This window comes from Astatotilapia calliptera, chromosome 15, assembly GCF_900246225.1.
Source record: "Astatotilapia calliptera chromosome 15, fAstCal1.2, whole genome shotgun sequence".
Classification (NCBI taxonomy): domain Eukaryota; kingdom Metazoa; phylum Chordata; class Actinopteri; order Cichliformes; family Cichlidae; genus Astatotilapia; species Astatotilapia calliptera.
Window position 1 is genome coordinate 19,617,654 of NC_039316.1, and position 23,360 is coordinate 19,641,013.

At 36.6% G+C, this 23,360-nt stretch overlaps 1 protein-coding gene across 1 annotated transcript in view; it reads left to right on the forward strand.

Moving 5' to 3' along the window:
• The window catches only part of LOC113037573 (triadin-like), an 80,140-nt gene that overhangs the window by 51,882 nt on the left and 4,898 nt on the right, over nt 1-23,360 (forward strand). Inside the window, exons 6-32 of the mRNA XM_026194813.1 lie at nt 9,389-9,415; nt 10,754-10,857; nt 11,038-12,193; nt 12,347-12,475; nt 13,285-13,488; nt 13,570-13,632; nt 14,835-14,873; nt 15,152-15,211; nt 15,319-15,384; nt 15,498-15,533; nt 15,658-15,705; nt 15,854-15,907; nt 16,008-16,055; nt 16,153-16,431; nt 16,836-16,883; nt 16,971-17,009; nt 17,191-17,223; nt 17,396-17,443; nt 17,533-17,583; nt 17,684-17,731; nt 17,894-17,941; nt 18,037-18,081; nt 18,235-18,345; nt 18,429-18,464; nt 19,889-19,933; nt 20,028-20,054; nt 23,182-23,226. Of these exons, the coding sequence (XP_026050598.1) occupies nt 9,389-9,415; nt 10,754-10,857; nt 11,038-12,193; nt 12,347-12,475; nt 13,285-13,488; nt 13,570-13,632; nt 14,835-14,873; nt 15,152-15,211; nt 15,319-15,384; nt 15,498-15,533; nt 15,658-15,705; nt 15,854-15,907; nt 16,008-16,055; nt 16,153-16,431; nt 16,836-16,883; nt 16,971-17,009; nt 17,191-17,223; nt 17,396-17,443; nt 17,533-17,583; nt 17,684-17,731; nt 17,894-17,941; nt 18,037-18,081; nt 18,235-18,345; nt 18,429-18,464; nt 19,889-19,933; nt 20,028-20,054; nt 23,182-23,226 (2,937 nt within the window). The remainder of the gene's footprint in view (nt 1-9,388; nt 9,416-10,753; nt 10,858-11,037; nt 12,194-12,346; nt 12,476-13,284; nt 13,489-13,569; nt 13,633-14,834; nt 14,874-15,151; nt 15,212-15,318; nt 15,385-15,497; nt 15,534-15,657; nt 15,706-15,853; nt 15,908-16,007; nt 16,056-16,152; nt 16,432-16,835; nt 16,884-16,970; nt 17,010-17,190; nt 17,224-17,395; nt 17,444-17,532; nt 17,584-17,683; nt 17,732-17,893; nt 17,942-18,036; nt 18,082-18,234; nt 18,346-18,428; nt 18,465-19,888; nt 19,934-20,027; nt 20,055-23,181; nt 23,227-23,360) is intronic.

The following is a 23,360-nucleotide window of genomic DNA, read 5'->3' on the forward strand; positions in this document are numbered from 1 at the left end:
CAGGAAATACTGTATTTAGCACAAGTACCGAAAAGTACCAGAAATACTATGATTTAGCAGAATAGTAATAACTTATTGAAACACAAATGCACAGAGGGACACACAAACACAGGCTCTAATCCAGTCAACCAGTCTAACTATGTTCAATTTAAATCCTACAATGACATGCTGTCAAATAAGGGCAGGGTCCTCTCTCTCCCACTAAACACACACACACACACACACACACACACACACACACACACACACACACACACACACACACACACACACACACACACACACACAGGGAGAGAGAAGTAAGTTTCTAGGTCAGCCTGGGAGCTGCTGAATTTGAATCCACCAATCAGAGAGGCTGTTTACGTTTTCCCGCCAAAACAGGTGCATCTTTTTACACACGCAGCACAGAGACATAGACCTGCTTCTTTCAGTTTATTTCACATAGTGAGGATTCCCCTCAAACAAATGACCATAATTTCCTAACCATAGGGGCTAGAGCGGTCATTCTTACACCGTTTTGTTCAGAAGAGATGGGGGAATCTTCAAGTGTTGACAATTTATCATTAAAATATGAATTTTTAGAGATATATGACATGGATGACTTGTTGACTTAGAAGCCACGAATTCCCCAATATGCAAATTTGAATACCTGGAGCCCACATACATGATAGGCTGGCTGGGAAGCTGTGCAGGCCCTGATTTGTGGATTTGAATTCCTCAGCCCTCAGATATGATTGGCTGGCTTAGAAGCCATGAAGGCCCCAATATGCAAATTTCAATGCCTCAGGACACATATATGATTGGCTGGGAAGCCGTGCAGGCCCTGATTTGAAAATTTGAATTTCTCAGTCCTCACAGAGGATTGGCTGCCTGGGGACCTGGCAGAAATATATAGAAATACTATGATTAAGCATAAATACTACATTTAGTAGAAATACTATGTTTTAGCACAAATACTATAAAAAGCAGAAATACTATAATTTAGCAGAAATACTATATTAAGCACAAATCCTATAAAAAGCAGAAATAGGATGATTAAGCATAAACACTACATTTAGTAGAAATACTATGTTTGAGCACAAATCCTATAAAAAGCAGAAATACTATAATTTAGCAGAAATACCATATTAAGCACAAATCATATAAAAAGCAGAAATACTATATTAAGCACAAATCCTATAAAAAGCAGAAATACTGTACTATGATTTAGTAGAAAAACTATAATTAATCAGAAATACTAAATTTAGCAGAAATACTATATTAAGCACAAATACTATAAAAGCAGAAATAGTATATTAAGCACAAATCTTATAAAATAGCAGAAACAGTATGATTTAGCACAATAGTAATAAGTTAAACAGAAAAATTGGAAAAGCAAAATTGACAGCTGAAAAAATGCTGAACATGCTGAGGTTCCCTCAAATATACTTGTTAAATGACAAAAATCTGCAAAAAAATTTATTACAGCCACACAATCACAAATATGTACACATGAGGAAACACACATGCACAGAGAGACCCACACACAAGATCCAATTCAGTCAACCAGTCTAAATATATTGAATTTAAATCTTAGAATGAGATCATCCCATTAAAAGCCTTTCTCTCTCTCTCTCTCTCTCTCTCTCTCTCTCTCTCTGTCACACACACACACACACACACACACACACACACACACACACACACACACACACACACACACACACACACACAGGGAGAGAGAAGTAAGTTTCTAGGTCAGCCTGGGAGCTGGTGAATTTGAATCCACCAATCAGAGAGGCTGTGCACTTTTCCCCACCAAAACAGGTGCATCTGTTTACACACGCAGCAGCACAGAGAGACACAGGATTTTTGCAGTCTATTTCTCATAGTGACGACTCCCCTCAAACAAATGACCGTAATTTCCTAACCGTAGGGGCTAGAACGGTCATTCTTACACCGTTTTGTTCAGAAGAGATGGGGGAATCTTCAAGTGTTGACAATTTAATATTAAAATATGAATTTTTAGAGATATATGACATGGATGACTTGTTGACTTAGAAGCCACGAATTCCCCAATATGCAAATTTGAATGCCTGAGACCACATATGTGATTGGCTGGCTGGGAAGCCGTGCAGGCCCTGATTTGTGGATTTGAATTCCTCAGCCCTCAGATATGATTGGCTGGCTTAGAAGCCACGAAGGCCCCAATATGCAAATTTGAATGCCTCAGGACACTTATTTGATTGGCTGGGAAACTGTGCAGGCCCTGATTTGAAAATTTGAATGTCTCAGTCCTCACAGAGGATTGGCTGCCTGGGGACCTGGCAGAAATATATAGAAATACTATTATTAAGCATAAATACTACATTTAGTAGAAATACTATGTTTTAGCACAAATATTATAAAAAGAAGAAAAACTATAATTTAGCAGAAATACTATATTAAGCACAAATCCTATAAAAAGCAGAAATACTATAATTTAGCAGAAATACTATGTTAGGCACAAATCCTATAAAAAGCAGAAATACTATAATTTAGCAGAAATACTATGTTAGGCACAAATCCTATAAAATAGCAGAAATACTATAATTTAGCAGAAATACTATATTAGGCATAAATCCTATGAAAAGCAGAAATAGTATGATTTAGCAGAAATACTGTATTTAGCACAAGTACCGAATGCACAAATGCACAGAGGGACACACAAACACAGGCTCTAATCCAGTCAACCAGTCTAACTATGTTCAATTTAAATCCTACAATGACATGCTGTCAAATAAGGGCAGGGTCCGCTCTCTCCCACTAAACACACACACACACACACACACACACACACACACACACACACACACACACACACACACACACAGACACAGAGGGAGAGAGCTGCCGAATTTAAATCCACCAATCAGAGTGGCTGTTTACGTTTTCCCGCCAAAACAGGTGCATCGTTTTACACACGCGGGACAGAGAGGCACAGGATTATTGCAGCCTATTTCTCATAGTGAGGACTCCCCTCAAACAAATGACCATAATTTCCTAACCGTAGGGGCTAGAGCGGTCATTCTTACACCGTTTTGTTCAGAAGAGATGGGGGAATCTTCCAGTGTTAACAATTTATCATTAAAATATGAATTATTAAAGATATTTGACTTGTAATGCACCATAACTGAGTAGAGCGAAGCAAAAACTGCCTTGACTTGCCCTCAAACAACGCTTTCTAACTCTAAATCTATTTGGAGTATCGATATCATTCTTTCACCGTAAGAGACAGCAGGCTTTGGTGAACAATCATGGAAATTTTCAGGTCTCTGTGGAAATCCAACAAAAAGTTATGACGAGAGAAAAAAGTGGTTCATTTCCACAGTTTGAAATCTGAAGAAATCTGAGCGAAGGACAAATTTCCTACCCTCAAACAAGTCCAACTCATTTCAGAACGGTAATAGGTGAGAAAGAAATTCTTGAATTGTGAGCGTCACGAGTGTCTGAAGATATACCGGGACAAGCCTCATGTCTTAACTTTGCTTCGTTAAGGAGATATGACGATTCGAATATGCCTCTCATTACAGAAATGCAGCGGTGATTTTGAACAAACTCTCCATTGACTTTATATGGAGAGTTTTCTGACCTTGTGTTAGTCTGAGGAGATTTGCCAAAATTCTATAAATCCCACAACAATGATGGTGACATTTTCTGAAAGCCAGCAAAAATACCTACGTTTTGATGTATAATTTGTGGAAGTTGAGTGAAAATTGAGCAAGTAGCAAGAAGTTGTTCGGACATGAAGTGAAAATTGCAAAACCTTCAGTGACACACTGGAAGCCAAGAGCATAGCAACCATAACAACGCATGTATTTTGTGAAAAATCACAATTGTGCAACTCAAAACTTTAAGAGGCATAAAAGTAAAATGGTAAAAGATTTGAAAAAGCTGAATCATACATGAATAGCCCAATAATTTGTGAACATTTTAAAGTTTGAATGGTTGTTCTAGGTGAAAGTATGAGGAAGTAGTTAAGTTTCAAAAACAAGCAAAATTTAGCAGAATTTTGGAAGTTTCCCATTCATTTCAATGGGACAAATTAAAGGAAAAAAGTGGAATATTTTAAAAAGTATAATAGCAAAAAATAGCAAAAGTCATAGCGATCATTAGCAGAAATAGCAGAATAGTTTAAAATTTGAACGGTGAAAATCGGCTGAAAATTGTGGAAGTAGTTAAGTGCCAAAAAGTGTACGGAAGCAACTGGAATAATAAAGTAGAATAAAGAATAAAGAGAAACAGGAACTCAATAGTGTGGATGCTTAAAGCATCCACACAACTAGAAAAATTTGCATTTCCTGCGAAAATGCAGTGTGGATGCTTAAAGCTGAAGCTGTATGCAAAAAGTAGCTGAAAAAGCTGAAAAGTTGCAGAAATTGTAAAAACTTTGCAGAAGCAAAAGAAGTTTGCTAAAATGGAATAACTTAGCAGAACTGCAATATCTTAGAGGAAACATAATACTTGGCAGAAATACAATAGCATAGCAGAATTTAGCAGAAATATTGTAACTTACCAGAAACATGATAACTTCTCAAAAATACAAGAATTTAGGAGAAATAGTATAAGATAACAGAAAGATTATATTTAGCCAAAAATACTTAAGCATTACAGAAACACTATGATTTAGAAAAATAGTACAACAGAGCAGAAATATTGTGATTTACCAGAGACACTGTGATGAACTATGAATATTGTAATTTTAAATTGAGACTATGTTTTAGAACAAATATTATAATTTGGCAGAAATACTATAATTTAGCAGAAATACTATATTAAGCACAAATCCTATAAAAAGCAGAAATGGTATGATTAAGCACAAATACTACATTTAGTAGAAATACTTTGTTTTAGCAAAAATCCCATAAAAAGCAGAAATACTGTACTATGATTTAGTAGAAAAACTATAATTAATCAGAAATACTACATTTAGCAGAAATACTATAATAAGCACAAATCCTATAAAAGCAGAAATAGTATATTAAGCACAAATCTTATAAAATAGCAGAAACAGTATGATTTAGCACAATAGTAATAAGTTAAACAGAAAAATTGGAAAAGCAAAATGGACAGCTGAAAAAATGCTGAACATGCTGAGGGTCCCTCAAATATACTTGTTAAATGACAAAAATCTGCAAAAAAATTTATTACAGCCACACAATCACAAATATGTACACATGAGGAAACACACATGCACAGAGAGACCCACACACAAGATCCAATTCAGTCAACCAGTCTAAATATATTGAATTTAAATCTTAGAATGAGATCATCCCATTAAAAGCCTTTCTCTCTCTCTCTCTCTCTCTCTGTCACACACACACACACACACACACACACACACACACACGCAACACACAGGGAGAGAGAAGTAAGTTTCTAGGTCAGCCTGGGAGCTGGTGAATTTGAATCCACCAATCAGAGAGGCTGTGCACTTTTCCCCACCAAAACAGGTGCATCTGTTTACACACGCAGCAGCACAGAGAGACACAGGATTATTGCAGTCTATTTCTCATAGTGACGACTCCCCTCAAACAAATGACCGTAATTTCCTAACCGTAGGGGCTAGAAGGGTCATTCTTACACCGTTTTGTTCAGAAGAGATGGGGGAATCTTCAAGTGTTGACAATTTAATATTAAAATATGAATTTTTAGAGATATATGACATGGATGACTTGTTGACTTAGAAGCCACGAATTCCCCAATATGCAAATTTGAATGCCTGAGACCACATATGTGATTGGCTGGCTGGGAAGCCGTGCAGGCCCTGATTTGTGGATTTGAATTCCTCCTCCCTCAGATATGATTGGCTGGCTTAGAAGCCACGAAGGCCCCAATATGCAAATTTGAATGCCTCAGGACACTTATTTGATTGGCTGGGAAACTGTGCAGGCCCTGATTTGAAAATTTGAATGTCTCAGTCCTCACAGAGGATTGGCTGCCTGGGGACCTGGCAGAAATATATAGAAATACTATTATTAAGCATAAATACTACGTTTAGTAGAAATACTATGTTTTAGCACAAATACTATAAAAAGAAGAAAAACTATAATTTAGCAGAAATACTATATTAAGCACAAATCCTATAAAAAGCAGAAATACTATCATTTAGAACAAATAGTATAAAAAGCAGAAATACTATAATTTAGCAGAAATACTATGTTAGGCACAAATCCTATAAAAAGCAGAAATACTATAATTTAGCAGAAATACTATGTTAGGCACAAATCCTATAAAAAGCAGAAATACTATAATTTAGCAGAAATACTATATTAGGCATAAATCCTATGAAAAGCAGAAATAGTATGATTTAGCAGAAATACTGTATTTAGCACAAGTACCGAAAAGTACCAGAAATACTATGATTTAGCAGAATAGTAATAACTTATTGAAACACAAATGCACAGAGGGACACACAAACACAGGCTCTAATCCAGTCAACCAGTCTAACTATGTTCAATTTATGACATGCTGCCAAATAAGGGCAGGGTCCTCTCTCTCCCACTAAACACACACACACACACACACACACACACACACACACACACACACACACACACACACACACAGACAGACACAGAGGGAGAGAGCTGCTGAATTTGAATCCACCAATCAGAGTGGCTGTTTACGTTTTCCCGCCAAAACAGGTGCATCTTTTTACACACGCGGCACAGAGACACAGGATTATTGCAGTCTATTTCTCATAGTGAGGACTCCCCTCAAACAAATGACCATAATTTCCTAACCGTAGGGGCTAGAACGGTCATTCTTACACCGTTTTGTTCAGAAGAGATGGGGGAATCTTCAAGTGTTGACAATTTATCATTAAAATGTGAATTTTTAGAGATATATGACATGGATGACTTGTTGACTTAGAAGCCACGAATTCCCCAATATGCAAATTTGAATGCCTGGAGCCCACATACATGATTGGCTGGCTGGGAAGCTGTGCAGGCCCTGATTTGTGGATTTGAATTCCTCAGCCCTCAGATATGATTGGCTGGCTTAGAAGCCATGAAGGCCCCAATATGCAAATTTGAATGCCTCAGGACACATAAATGATTGGCTGGGAAGCCGTGCAGGCCCTGATTTGAAAATTTGAATGTCTAAGTCCTCACAGAGGATTGGCTGCCTGGGGACCTGGCAGAAATATATAGAAATACTATGATTAAGCATAAATACTACATTTAGTAGAAATACTATGTTTTAGCACAAATACTATAAAAAGCAGAAATACTATAATTTAGCAGAAATACTATATTAAGCACAATTCCTATAAAAAGCAGAAATAGGATGATTAAGCATAAATACTACATTTAGTAGAAATACTATGTTTTAGCACAAATAGTATAAAAAGCAGAAATACTGTAATTTAGCAGAAATACTATATTAGGCACAAATCTTATAAAATAGCAGAAATAGTATGATTTAGCACAATAGTAATAAGTTAAACAGAAAAATTGGAAAAGCAAAATGGACAGCTGAAAAAATGCTGAACATGCTGAGGGTCCCTCAAATATACTTGTTAAATGAAAAAATCAGCAAAAAAATGCACAGGGAGAGAGAAGTAAGTTTCTAGGTCAGCCTGGGAGCTGCTGAATTTGAATCCACCAATCAGAGAGCCTGTGTACTTTTTCCCGCCAAAACATGTGCCTCTTTTTACACACGCAGCACAGAGAGGCACAGGATTATTGCAGCCTATTTCTCATAGTGAGGACTCCCCTCAAACAAATGACCATAATTTCCAAACCGTAGGGGCTAGAGCGGTCATTCTTACACCGTTTTGTTCAGAAGAGATGGGGGAATCTTCCAGTGTTTACAATTTATCATTAAAATATGAATTATTAAAGATATTTGACTTCTAATGCACCATAACTGAGTAGAGCGAAGCAAAAACTGCCTTGACTTGCCCTCAAACAACGCTTTGTGACTTGAAATCTATTTGGAGTATCGATATCATTCTTTCACCGTAAGAGACAGCAGGCTTTGGTGAACAATCATGGAAATTTTCAGGTCTCTGTGGAAATCCAACAAAAAGTTATGACGAGAGAAAAAAGTGGTTCATTTCCACAGTTTGAAATCTGAAGAAATCTGAGCGAAGGACGAATTTCCTACCCTCAAACAAGTCCAACTCATTTCAGAACGGTAATAGGTGAGAAAGAAATTCTTGAATTGTGAGCGTCAGGGGTGTCTGAAGATATTCGGGGACAAGCCTCATGTCTTAACTTTGCTTCGTTAAGGAGATATGACGATTCGAATATGCCTCTCATTACAGAAATCCAGCGGTGATTTTGAACAAGCTCTCCATTCACTTTATATGGAGAGTTTTCTGACCTTGTGTTAGTCTGAGGAGATTTGCAAAAATTCTATAAATCCCACAACAATGATGGTGACATTTTCTGAAAGCCAGCAAAAATACCTACGTTTTGATGTATAATTTGTGGAAGTTGAGTGAAAATTGAGCAAGTAGCAGGAAGTTGTTCGGACATGAAGTGAAAATTGCAAAACCTTCAGTGGCACACTGGAGGCCAAGAGCATAGCAACCATAACAACACATGTATTTTGTGAAAAATCACAATTTTGCAACTCAAAACTTTAAGAGGCATAAAAGTAAAACAGTAAAAGATTTGAAAAAGCTGAATCATACCTGAATAGCCCAATAATTTGTGAACATTTTAAAGTTTGAATGGTTGTTCTAGGTGAAAATATGAGGAAGTAGTTAAGTTTCAAAAACAAGCAAATTTTAGCAGAATTGCTGAAGTTTCCCATTCATTTCAATGGGACAAATTAAAGGAAAAAAGCTTAATATTTTAAAAAGTATAATAGCAAAAAATAGCAAAAGTCATAGCGCACATTAGCAGAAATAGCAGAATAGTTTAAAATTTGAACGGTGAAAATCGGCTGAAAATTGTGGAAGTAGTTAAGTGCCAAAAAAAGCACAAAAAGTGGCAACTAGAATAAAGTAGAATAAAGAATAAAGAGAAACAGGAACTCAATAGTGTGGATGCTTAAAGCATCCACACAATAAAGAATAAAGAGAAACAGGAACTCAATAGTGTGGATGCTTAAAGCATCCACACAATAATAAAGATTCGAATAACAATACTGTGAATGCTTTTCAAGCATTCACACTAACTAAAAGCAGAATCTTACTTCTCTCCTTTTTTTAGTTGCACTGATTCAAGCAGCTCTTCTGATTGTAGGATTGTTTGCATCTAACTTGCAACCAACTGATGCTAATTGCCACAACTGAGCTTCTTAATTTCCACTAAATGTGTCCGTGAATTGGTATACTAATTGTACTAAGAGTGAAACATTTGGTTTTTTAATTCTTTAATTACATATATCTTTTTTTTTTTCTGTGCTGCAGGAGAATTTCTACCATCACGAACTAAAGGTCTGTAACTCTCATTTTTACTTTGTTGCCAATTTTACTGCTAAATACTTCATTTAGATTAATGGAATACTTATCACGCCCATCACCGATATTGGGTTCTCCTTAATCCCCGTTTTCAGTGTAATTTTACTCCATGCCTTTACCTTTTTTAAAAAAAAAAAAAGAACTGTGCCAAACCATGCATATGAGGCAGTGAACCATCTATCTGCACTACATTTACGGTTACGGACGTTTTCTTACAGACTTATTCTTCTCTTTCAGCAACAACTGCAGCCTTAGCTTACTTAAACTCTATGACTGAGTAAGGTCACTGCCTGTTAGGAATTCACTTTTCTGTTGCTGAAATAAATTCTCTCACACGTGGATTAAGTTACTAACCACAACAAACTGGCTAAATTAGTCTGATTCATTCATGTAGCAGCAGTTTGGCCGGTGTTACCTTGTTAAGTGAGGCAGTGGAGATGGGTACACAGCTGGGGGCTTACTGATTTGTAGCCTGCCTTTAGTGCTGCTCTTCCAGCTTTTTTTGGCCTTTGAGCATTTGAGCTAACACAATGTAGCCACTTCGTTGAGGTGCGCTCATGGGTGCACTAATTTACCCTACCCTGTGCCTTGACTTACAGGCTGGCCTGATTGAGTCACTGACGTTTATGCTTAACTAAATCCAGACTGAAAACTAAAACTAAGTGTGAAAATATATTTAAATATACTGAATTTTTTAAAATGCCTTCGAAAAAAAAAAACCCACAAGTCAAATGTACTGTGAAAGAAATAGAGAGAAAGTGTTGTAATAGCTATTCTGAATTTCAATTTTGCACCTGGCCAAGAACTACCATTTTGTAATGATCATAAACAAGCAGATTGTAAATAAACGAATAAAAACTCAGCTAAACCTAAACAATTTCAAATAATAACACTGAAACAAGCAAACTCTAACAAAAAGAAATGAAAAAATAAAAACTAATGAAAATATACAAAAAAATAACAATAGTTCCTTAAGCTTTAAGATAGTTTGTGTACAAAATTAATATATCACTGACTTTTACAAAATTATTATTATTATTATTGACTCATTTTAATTATTTCTACTTTTATTATTGCTATTTTAATAGACTAATTTTAACCATCATCACTTTTTGTCAGTATAGCAACGTCATAGTTATCATGAATCCATAGTAATGTGTAGTGAAAATCTAGCATCCCAATGGGTCACACTGATAAGTGTGACACTTGAATTTTACCATTTTTGTGTTAATACAATATTATTCAAAGAGAAATTGCGGGATTTTTACTTTTTACTGCTCTCTTAATTTGATTAACCCATTTAATTTTTTATAGTCATAGGAATGCAAGCACAAAAGCAACCACCAATGACTGAAGTTCTGGAGGATGAAAAGGGGGAGGGAGAGGCAGAGGGAGAAGAAGGAGATGAAGGAGAGGAGGCTGGGGAGGACGAAGAGGAGGAGGAAGAAGGGGAATATGAGGAAGAGGAGGAGGAGTATGGAGATGAATATGAGGAAGAGGAGGAGTATGATGAAGAGTATGGAGATGAATATGATGAAGAGGAGGAATATGAGGAGGAAGAAGAAGTAGATGAGGAGGAGGAGGAATTGGAGGAGGAGGAGGAGGGGGAGGAGGAAGAGGCCAAAGGAGATGAAGAGCAGGAAGGCGAAGAACTGGAGGATGAGGAAGAGGAGGAAGGCGAAGAACTGGAGGATGAGGAAGAAGAGGAGGGGGAGGAGGAAGAGGCCAAAGGAGATGAAGAGCAGGAAGGCGAAGAACTGGAGGATGAGGAAGAGGAGGAAGGCGAAGAACTGGAGGATGAGGAAGAGGAGGAGGATGATGAAGTTTCTCCTGAACCCATTTCCACTTCTGAGGATGAAGAGTCGGCTGTATCTCCTGATTCTGAGTCCGATGTTCCTGTTGGGGTGACAGACAGTGACGAAGAGGTAACTTTACCCGAAGAAGATGATGAAAAAGACAAAGAAGAACAGGATGAAGATGAAACCAGTGACGACCAACTTCTTTCCAGTGAAGAGGAAGAGGGAGAGGACGAGCTGGAGGATGATGAAGAAGATGATGAAGATGATAGACTAGCTGAGGGTGTTACTGATAGTGATGATGTCATTGCAGAAGACACTAGCGATGACCTGGATCTTCCTCCTATTGTAGCTGGTAGTGAGGATGAGGAAGATATTGATCACAAACTGGCAGAGCAAGAAGATGAAGATGAAGAAGATCTTTCTCCACTTCCTGCTGAAGATGAAGACTTGGAAGAAGACATAAAAACTGTAGAAGACACAGTCGAGGAGGAAGATGATGAGGAGCTGGACCAATCAGACGAGGACATCTCTGTTGCATCCTCCGAACACTTTGCAGATGATGAAGATGATGAAGATGATGAAGAAGACCTTAAAGATGATGACCTTGACCTGGACTTTGACAAAGACATCCTTGAAGACCTTAAACACAAAGATGCTCAAGACAAACCTGATGTCACTGAAGAGGGCATCCCTGATGATGACAAAGAGGAAGAGGAGGAGGAAGCTGGCATTCCTCCCTTTACGAGCACAGACAGCGGCGTCTTAGGTGATGAAGATGATGAGGATGACATTTCCTTTGAAACGGATGAGGACTCCACTGGAGAAACAATTCTGAGTGACTCTTATGACACAACTGATGATAAGGATGTTGATACAAGCTCTTTAGATGAGGAGGATGAAGAAGATGAGGATGAAGATGAAGAAGATGATGGTGTTAGTGAAATCTTGATGGCAGGTATTGTACAACTTTATTTTTTACATTTAGTTCTTATAAACACAAGAAGGATGGACAAAAATGAGCTAGAAGCAGCACAGGAAAGGTGATTTTTCATATTTCATGCTTTAAATACACAGTTGTCATAGTATATTGTGTTCTGTGTTTTTATAGCTGCTGCTGCAGGAACATTAACTGTCCAGGAGGAGGCAGCAAAGACTGATGAAGACCATGAAGAAGGGGATGAGCTCGAAGAGGCTGAAGATGAAGGAAAGACTGAAGACGCAGAAACAAAAGAAACAGGTTTGTATCAAACAGCTGTTGTGGTGCAAAGGATTCATAAATGTGTTCAATATTGTTTCTAAAACCTGTTAATGTGCAATGAAACCGGAATATATGTATTCCTGATAGTAGGAATAGAAGGCAACACTAATAATAATAATTTAAAAAGGTAGCATCTTATTAAAGGAGATGCAAATAAGACAAATAATAAGCAACAACAACATATTTATTAAAGAGTGGGCAGTATGTCAGGTGTGACTGTGAAATCTGTGACTTCGCACTGCCACCTACAGGTCAGTCAAACTTAGAGAAACAGATAAATTGGATTCAAAAGCATCAAAGCTATGTGTGTCAAATTAAGGTTACATGGCCAGTAAATTTATAAGAAGTTTTGTTCATTAATTTTTCAAATTCTTTTGCAATTACCTCTACAAATATTGTTAATAGTATACCTTTTGTAGGCAGTAAAAAGCATCTATTTTATTTAAATGTTTTACCATTACACATTTATTTCTGCCCTAAGCAGGCAACACTATCAGTGCTTGTCCACCTTAAAAAATATGCAAGAGTGGAAAGATTGAGAGGCCAATTTACAGCTTATAAAAAACACTGAAATGTCATTGGAATCTCTGTAGAAGGTGGTAAGTTTAAATTGACTGTAGCTTATTTTATTTCATCACACATATTGTTCCTGAAAGTCAAGAGTCTATCCTGCTCAAATTTCTTTAATTGCTTTGTTGCCCTTAACAGAGTAGAAAACCTCAAATCCTTTCGTTTTTTCCTTGTTGTGTGACATGATTCTATGATAGAGCCACTTTCTGCTTTTACAGGCACCACCCGGCCTGCAGCTCCAGAGGAGAAGGATGAGGGCAAAGATGAAGAGCCAATTTCTAAACCTGAGAAATCTGTAGATGAACAAGAAGACAAGAAAGAGGAGTATGATGAAGACGAAGATGAGGATGAGAAGGCATCGGTGGATGTGATCAAACCTGTTCCTGGACCAGAGGAGACAGCGCCAAAGACAGAGCCCACAGGTCAGAACCTGAGGAGAATTATAAATGCTTTGTCATATTTGTTTGTCAGGGTAACATTAATTTTATGCTTTGTGATTCCAGTGTGTCCCTGTATGCACTCTGCAAAGACCAAAGAGTCTCCCACTAAGACTGCTAAGGCAAAAGGTCTGTGATGGTTTCATAATGTCTGCTGTACATTTTTCTTATAACACAGTGTCAGTGAAAGACTGTGTGGTTGAATTTAAAGTACTGTTTTTTTAAAGTACCTAAGGTTTTCAAATGACATAAATGATGAAGTGTATTTCATATAAAATAAGTTATTTTAATGAGGTGGAAACTGTATTATCTAATAACAGTATATGGCAATAGATAAAAAAAAAACCCTTGTGAGAAAACATTTAGCACATGTTTTATCTTATGCGATTACATTGTATCTAGACTTCTTTTATTTTCCTACAGCAGCAATTGTATTGATCATTTGTGCAAGTTTTAATTCATTCAGTAATTTGACAAAAAAACAAATTGAGTTTTCTAACTTTCTAACTGTTTCAGATGCATACAGAATCAAAACTATTTTTTTTTTTAGTATTTTTTAGTCTTAAAAGCAGAAAAAATCCCATATATCATTTCAATGTTCATATTCAACACACGTGAAACGCTTGTTTTTTTTCTGTTGAGGATTTATAGATCATATTGCATCATAATGCACCATCACTGTTCTCCACAAGATAAAAACTAAATATGTTCTTTGCGCAAGCTGTAGTTAAATTTTAATGTAAAGATGGTGCAACAGAGAGAATGTAGAATATGTGATGGTGCTCATAAGAAACTGGGTGTAACTTGGAACCCAAACATGTTTAACATTTAGATCATGTATTTAAGTCTCTGTGTATCAACCAAGTGGATTGTTTTTTGTTTTTTTTAAAGCCTTGTGTGAGACAGAAAATAAAAATGCAACTCAATGTAAAACTTAAAAGTGATCCCATATGAGATTTGAGCTGGAGTCTCTTTGTTTTTCTTACCTCACAGTCAGGTGCATAAAAACAACTCTACTGTATAAATAATACATTATTTAGAAGGAGGGTATGATGATAATATCACATCTTATTGCATTGTGTCATATAAACAATACAAAAAAAGCATTTTAATAAAGGGTAGACATTATACTCATTTTTGTTTGATTCTTCCACTTTAATCAACATTTATAAACTACAGTTTAAAAATGTTGATTATGCTGGAACATAAACCTGTATTCTGCAGATATGCATCATGTTGTGTGCTGCATGCAGTGTCATAAGTACGTAACTCTTCACAAGCCTCTGTGTTCCTCCTCCAGTTTGTAGCTTTAGCTTTGTTTATATTTTCAGATGCTCCCAAGAGAGTTTCTGCTGTGAGAAGGAGAAAAGGTAATGGTAAAAAAAACAAATAAAAAGTTCCTATTTAAGATATACTCACTGACGTTACCTGCAAAACTCCCAAGAGACAAAGTTTAAGTCATTATTATGTTTCACAGTAACCTCCCATAAGCTCTACAGGGGAATAATTCAGGGAACAATATTATCTCACCCTGTAAAATTATAATAATTTGCATCACTTGGATATGAAGTTGCAACTTTAATTAAGCTTTTTGATTCAGAGATAATTTATCAATTTTCTTTTTTTTATCCCTTATGTTCATTTTCAGATCGGGAAACTGTGAGGACTGTAAAGACTCTAAAGACAGCTGAAAAGCCCAAAAAGACAGGTAGCACTGATTCTTATGTTTATATGAATTTAATCTTTAAAATGATGCGCTTATTATTGTTTGCCTTTATTGTGATATTGTAATAAACACAGTCATGTCGTAATCAGCTCTTCCTAGAATCAGCCTGCCTCCGAAAATCACAAAGATCCGAAGATTTCCTCCTTTTCTGAAAGGTACTAAGATTTAATACACACATAAACTGGTCTCAATGTTAATCAGGAGAGAATTACTTTTTCACATATACGTTATGAATTTAAATATTTGTACCTTGTTCAATTCTAAAAAGCCAAGAAAGTAGATAAACCCAAGGCTTCCAAAACAAGTAAGCAATTACTTCCCCACAAATATGTCACATTCATGATCACTGTATTACAAAAGCAGAGCAAATTATGTTAGTGTATTTATAAAACTGCTGTTTTTTTTAATGTGACCTTGTTTATTCACAGAGACAAAGACCAAAAAGCAAGAACAGGTCACAGACTCTGGACAAGAAGGTATAAAACATTCATATTTTTCTCCTGATTTAAAAGAACATTTATACCAAAATATAAAAATAAGAATATGACTTTGTTTGTGTATTATTCCAGTAAACTGTTGCTTTGGATTATATGAATAATGCAAATGTGCACTGATGTTTTGCAGTTGGGCCTTGTAGACCTGCACCAGTTTATTGCCCGTCCCCACCTGGATGGTATGGTAAGCACAAGGATCTCCACAGTGCATTGAAATGTTGTCATATAGGCTGAATTAAAGACTTTACTGTGCACCAGCTTAAAGTTGGCTTTTTATCTTGCAGTTCATCACATAGTCACAGACAATCCTTACCCTCCTCCTACCATGTCAGGTATTCACTTTTTGGTACTGTTTGCAGTCACAGTTAAATCTCCGTTGCTCAATGACTTCTGCTGTAAGGTTAAAGGCGTATTTGTTTTTGTTTTCAGCTCCCTCTGCTCCTGTACTGACCGCCCACCCTGTCCATCCCGGAGCCCCACAGGGCATTTATCAGCAACAGCCTCCGCCACCACCAATGCATCCACTGTACGCACAGTATCAACCATATCAGCCACCACTTCAGCCTGTGATGCCGCCTCCACCAGATCCAGTTCAGCCACTCCAGCCTGTACAGCCAGAAGCTGCAGAAGAAGAAGAAAAAGCTCCTGCCCAACCTGAGGTCCCGTCTCCAGCTGTTGAAGCTGAGCCTGCTGATGCTCCGGTTCAAGGTGAGAAGGATATGTCTATTTATTTTCTTTCTTCTTTTGAAATGGTTGTTTCTTGTTCTTGTTTTCTTGTTCTTTCTTGTTTTCAAGGTATTCATTTAAAAATATTTAAATATACAGATTTTTTTCTACTCACCTTCCACAGGTTTTGGGAGGAAAATCACAAAAATCTGATCAAATAAATCAATGAGGCTTAAAAATATAGTGCAACTAATTAAACAGAGTTGTTGATAAGTAAATATTTGAATAAGGTGTGATAAATAAAGGAATACATAAAAGCATAAATACATTTCACTTGAAAAAAAAAACCCACACTATCCTGAAAATTTTAAATTTTTCTGTGAAACTTTAATATAATTCAAATTATGCTACAAAGTAAATACACCTACAACTGTTTCCCCTTTAAGAACCAGAGGCTGCTGAGGAGGACGTGATTGCTGTCTCCACAAAGAAAGGTACAAACTAAGAAGTTAAACTCTTGTGGAAAGTTGTGTTTATCACAATTACATCAGTGATAGTAATTAATGTCTTGTCATTTTCAGCAAAAAAAACAACAACAAAGGCTGCTGATTCAGACAAAGGTACTGTAGCGCTCTCCACATCCACTAAATACTTAATTTGCCAGCTAACTAGAATATCCACTATAACAAACGACAGCTGCAGCACATAACAGTGATGTACAATAGCACTGTGTGCTATATGAATGCATTAATTAAAGAAAATTAACTTGGCATGGGCATTTCACTGCAATTATCCCCTCAGAGCCAGGAGCAGCCAAAGGGAAAACAAAGAAAGGTAATTCATGTATACAGCTGGATAATTTGGTGTTTCCTCTGGTACACACTTCACATTGTTAGAAGTGATACACACAGTAATTATAGCTGTGCTTTGTTATAAATATTCATATATATTTAAACCTTTTTCCAAGATACAGATACCATAAATTCATGTATTTTTTCAATACTAGATGCTGCCGTTTTGAAAGACAAAACCAAAGCAGACACTGCAAAGAAAGGTGATCTGGTATCTATGGATCTATACTTTCTAATGCATTTTGATTGCCTTTAAAAGTGTAATGTTCTTCTTATGTGTTTGTTACTTCAGTGGCAGCTGCTAAAAAAGAGAAAATCAGAATTCATGCAGGGGCAAAAACAGGTAAAATATCCTTTATTGTTGTTATTGGGACATATAAATGATGAAAATTAAACATTATATATTTAATTCTGTTGTATTTTGTTCCAATTTGTTTGCATAGATCCATCTGCAAAACATAAAACTAAAAGTGCTGCAGCTCCTAAGAAAGGTAAACATGATTAGACGTTAGGATCTCGTCAAATTTGTAATATTTAAAAAAAATCAAATGCAGTCCAACACATTTCTCTTTCATGTGAAGTAGAAGTTAATAGTTGACTGAGAAAACAAATTATTCAGGCTGCTAATCACGAGTTTTTCCTCATTACGTTAGAGCCTGCGGCTGAAAGACAGAAGAGGAAATCAGCCTCTGAAAAGACAGGTGACGGCACTCACTGACATTCATTAATTTGCATAAAGCCAATCATAATTCATGAAAGATGATTGGGAACTAATTGTTTCTGCTCCCCTCAAAAGCGGCACCTATCATGAGCAAAGTGAAGGCATCGACAGCAAAGACAGGTAAAACTCAGACCGTGCATGAGTTCACGAAAATTAGATTTTCTTCTCGGTTGAAGATCTTTTTTTTAATCATCAACTTTAGCCCAGTTACCCCTGCATTATAATTTCTGTTTATTAAGATGATTTGGTTCGGTTCAAATTCATATCAAACAGATCCAGAACCACGTCCACAGCCACTCAGACTGAGACCGAGACTTGACATTGGCAGGAGGGCAAATGTAACCTCTGAAGCCCACGAGGAGAAACCTGCCAGATCTGAACCAGGTCTGTGTTTCTTTCATGAGGGCCCCAAAATATCTAGCTTTCCTAAAACTTGTACTTCTTTACTTTTGTTTTTGTTTTTGTAGCCAAGCCAAGATCAAAATTATTGGCAGCAAAGAAAAGTAAGTTTATATTTTAATGTGGCAATAATTTTCCCTAAAGCTTAGCTTATTTACAGCATGCTAGCAGCACTTTGAGACTGCACAATAGTCCTTTTAACCCATTAGTATGCTAACATGCCAGTAGTGACCAAGTGTCCCACTTGTGGGACCGCGCAACATTTCTATCCCTTCTCCCTCTCTCCCAAATTTAAATTAATTTTCAATACTCAACATTACAGGTCAGATTTACTACACCGCCAACTCTGATCTCCAGATGTAAACTTCACAACTGTCTAAAATATGATTGTTATTTCTTGGAGTATGATATTAGCACTGCACTGTGCCAGTGTCCTAATGCTAGTGCATAATCTGCCAGAATGACAGAACACATTGTGTATATTCAGCTAAGACTAGATTATTTATCATTATTAGAGTTACAGTCATTAAGCCACAGAATAAATAACTGGGCAAACTTGTTTTTCTGATTAAAAAAACCCAAACAAAACAAAACATTTTTTAGTTTATGTTTATGAATAAATAAATACTGTAATTGTCTTGAGATGATTGTTGCTTGTATTTGGACAGCTCTCAGAAACAAATATGTCTACCTTGTGCTTTCCCTGAAGGATTTCCAAAATTAGTGGGAAAGTTAGGGCTTTGACCTTTTGGTTTCACAAAACTGTTGGTTTCACAAAAACAGGGGATTTGAAAAGCCAGCAGCATTCCTCTTTTAGTCTCTGGAGACCACTGAGATACATACAAATGTATGTATCAGGCTTGAAACAGCCCTGAGGGCTGTTTCAAGCCATCTTTGTTACCTTGTTAAAAACAGGAAAATCTAACAAGTTGTCTTTCTTGCCTTTACTTTCAGCTCTGTAAAAGTTGTATTCTTTAAATTTGAACCACAAAGTCTTATAACCAGTCTGAATGTACACCCTTTTGATAAATTGGAAGGCAAATTAACTATGGTGGAATTCATGCCGAGAGTAAAACACCTCTGAAAAATGTCTTTTAATTAGAGGATGGAAATGAAGAATTTCTAAACTGCAGTCATGCCTCATTCTGAAAGAGTCTAATGTTCACATTCACTGTTAGTATTCATGTCCATCCATGTTTCTCAGAAGCTAAACTGATCAAGTGAAACACAGGAAGAGAAGGTGCAAGCGTATATGTTTGTACCCTTGTAAAAACCATCTACAGCAAATTAGATGTGTTTGAAACATACTCATGTTCTCTGCTGGCATTTTTCAGGGAAAATCGCCCCTTTCTGAGATGCAGATTATGTGAATAAAATGGGCTGTTTTATGCATGATAAAGTTCTAATTAGAGACATGCCAAGCTGTATTACTCCGAGAAGGGAATAATATTGCAAGAATATTGAATTTACACCACAATTACAGAGAGTTATTTGGCAGGCTGTAATAGGGCTGTCTCTCCTCTCACAGGCCAAGCAGAGGAGGCTGAAAAGAAATCTGTCAAAGAGACTCAAGGTATGGCTTTAGAGTAGAATTAGAAGTGAATCTAATGAGTGCTATGTATATTTCAGAAGGCTCAGCTGCTCCTTTCTCCCCTTGCAAATTTTAGAAAAAGAGAAACAAGCATCAAAAACTGGTAAGTACTCGAGCATGAAAGTTTTCTATATGCACAGTAAATAATCTCCAGTCACCATAGAGAGTATTGACACTTATTAGAATTATTTGTGTTTCCAGAAGTTTAATTTCAGTGGAGTGTGCTTCATTCAAGAGGCTTTATCAGTGCTGCTGATTAGAGACTTAAACATTCCTGGTTCTCTTTTGGTTACTGATATGACCTCTGAGCTAGTAAGGTATCTGTCATCAGTAACAGTTCTTGGTAGTCAGTATTGGGATACATTTAAAGTTAACTTGTTAGAATCCAGTTTTATTTCAAGTAAAAAAAGTCATCTGTTATGTTACAACATTAGTGGGAATTAAGACTTTTGAGTTCTTTAGAGTTCGTTTTTGGTTTTAGTTTATCATATTGTTCCGAGGGGCCTAGCCTACCTACTGAGTTGATATGGACAACTCAATAGTCCATATCAACAATGTATTAAGCAACACGCTTGTTAATTTCCCTCACACTGACAGTTTTTGGTAAAATCTAGACATTGTGGTTTTGGAGCTGTAGCATCGACACCATTGTCCTCCTCATCAGCCGTACTTACCTTGCTGTGCTTGTTCTGAATGTGAAGCTGCGCTCTTTCAAAGCTGGCAGATAGTTATCATCATCTAGGCACAAAATAATATGAATACTTCTGCAATGTAAACACCCTCCTCTCTGTCATCTTGCTTGTCAATCTGACTGAATGCATCAGAGATTTTGCTTTGTCTCTTCTCGCAAGGAAGAGGCAGACATGGCTACATGTCAGGGGTTGGTGACAATAAAATAATGCAGACAAACATAAAAGACTAGAAAAATGCTTTCTACTATCAACGCATTTTGTTCTTCAGTATACTTTTGAAATTCTGGGTAAAAGGAGCAGGAGTGTATTTCAATCTCAATTCCTTGTTTTACTATATGCATATTTTTTCCCTCATACAATGATACCTAAAACATGTTGCCATATCTGGCAGAATGAGTTTAGATTGCCAATTTTATTGTTGGCAGCAAAGATTGTTGGGAGCTATGCAGCCATGATAATGTTCAGGAGGGTGATAGAAATTAGAATAAGCTGTCCTTTCACAAAAAGAGTCTGTACATCAGCACATGCACTCACACAATCCTGATCAACAGCTAAATCGACAAATGTATAAATTAACTCTCAGAATTGTTTTCCTCATAATGCCTTTAAATGTAAGTTCCCAGCATCAGTGTAAGCTACAGTATACAAGTTAGCTGAACTGATAAAGCTTCTTGAATTACTGGATAAACATTTTGAAGTATTACAAAGAAACACAGTGGTGCTATGAATCGTTTTGTTTTCTGTCATTCATGTTGTGTATCATATGCTTGTTGTCAATAGAAAATGAGAAAACAGCTTCCTGTAAGGCCTGAGGTATTCTGTAAATTTTCACCATCTTTCCAATGGATAATTCAGTATGAAAGGACGATGGCTTTAATGACATTAGGATCACAAGTGATTAGAATTTAATGAGATGAGCTGATTGGTACAAGATTACAAGCCTTTTGAGCCGCCTTGAATTATTGAAAGAGATTATGGCCTTTGATGAATATGGCAACAATTTTATACTTAGCTGGATTGATTAAATCCATGAACCAAAACCCATTAAATTGGGTTATTAGTGTTCTGTTCCTATTGAATCATCCAGTGGATTACAAACACTCCCCCACTGCCCTGTTTAACTTCACACTTTGCTACCATCTGACACAGCAGTGCCTGTTTCTTCAGGTGTGATGAAAAGTAGTTTGGTTTCTTTGGTTCAGACTGAAGTTCAGAGGTTTACTTTGATTTTGGTTTCTTTACTTCACTTAAAAGAAGCAAACCAGAATCGTTTTATATAGACAATACTAGCCAGTATTTGTGTTGTATGGTTTGTTTTATGCATGACTGAATTCCAAAAGAAATCAACCTCTTTTGGAGGATTTCATTTCATTTGATTTAAGTTACTTATATTTTATTTAGCAGGGAAATGCACGCACACATTGTTACGTTTAAGTTAAATATAACTATACAACTTAACAAAGTCATGATACTCTAATGCAAACATCAACTAACAGTAAAGCAAGAAGAAAAACAACCTTATAAATAGCAATTAGAGCAACAACATGAGTAAACAAATTAATGTGAGTTAAATATCCTTCCTGGTGTTCATAGACTTGCCTTTGCCAAATGTTTTTATTTCTGTGCACTGTGTCTCTGAGTGGTGACATTTCACCAACAAGGATTTCTAAGAGATTTCAGTCTGCAAGTTCTGTGGTTCACTATGAACTAGATACAATGTTGATAGACGTGTGTACTGTGTAGCTTGCTGCAATTCATTCTTATTATAGGGTGTTAAATGCTGTTAATGGTCCCCTTTTAGAGAGCTGCAACTCTGATGTGCGTCAGCCAATAAACTTTGGTTTCCATCACATTTGTTTTTTAGTTGATGATTTACTTACTCTTCAGTCACTTTTTTATTTTGCTTTGTTTGAGTCACTAAACTCCTTTTGGTTAGGTTTATGAAAAGCCTCATCACAAAATTAAACCTGCACATGCTGCATATCTAGTTACATGTAACATCAAAGGGTGCTTTACAATTGCCCATCGATGGCTATTCAGGTGACAGACTAGTCTCTCCATAGATTATGGAGAGGTCAGTGGTTTGTTGTGGACAGCAGTGTTTGGTATCCTGAGAATGAGAAGGTGCTTTCCCTTTACAACACTCAGCAGCAACAAGGCTACTCTTTGTTGAGCACCACTCTTGAGGCGTGTTATTTCAACACCTGCTGAGTGGCTTTTATTAGGTTTGAACAATTATGCAGGGTGATGTGGTTGTTGCAGAAAAATTACATTTAAATGTATTTTTATTTGCAAATGACAAGTGGCAACAAGTGGTCGCTTTTCCAAATAAAGTTTAATTTTAGTTTGACTTTAACAAGAGACTGAAGCAGCAAAAACAAGCAAAAGAACATCACTGTGTTTAAAGAGTGAAACCCAGCCTGTCTTTTATCCTTTCTCTTTTTTCATGCATGTAGAAACTTATCCTCTGTTTTCTTTCTCTCTCAGTGTGAAGCACAATCTCATATTCTCATTAAGTTTTATTTTTATTGCATGCAGAAGATCCCAAGAAAGAAGAAAATATTACAGACAAGAAGAAACCTGGTAAGACTTGGTGAAATTTATTCAGGTTCTTATTTCATTGACTGTGGCCGATATTAATATTTGTATATGGAGAAGGATATAGGTGGGTGTGGGTGTTTCTAATCAAGGCGGCTAAGGCTGTGTTCAAACCCACT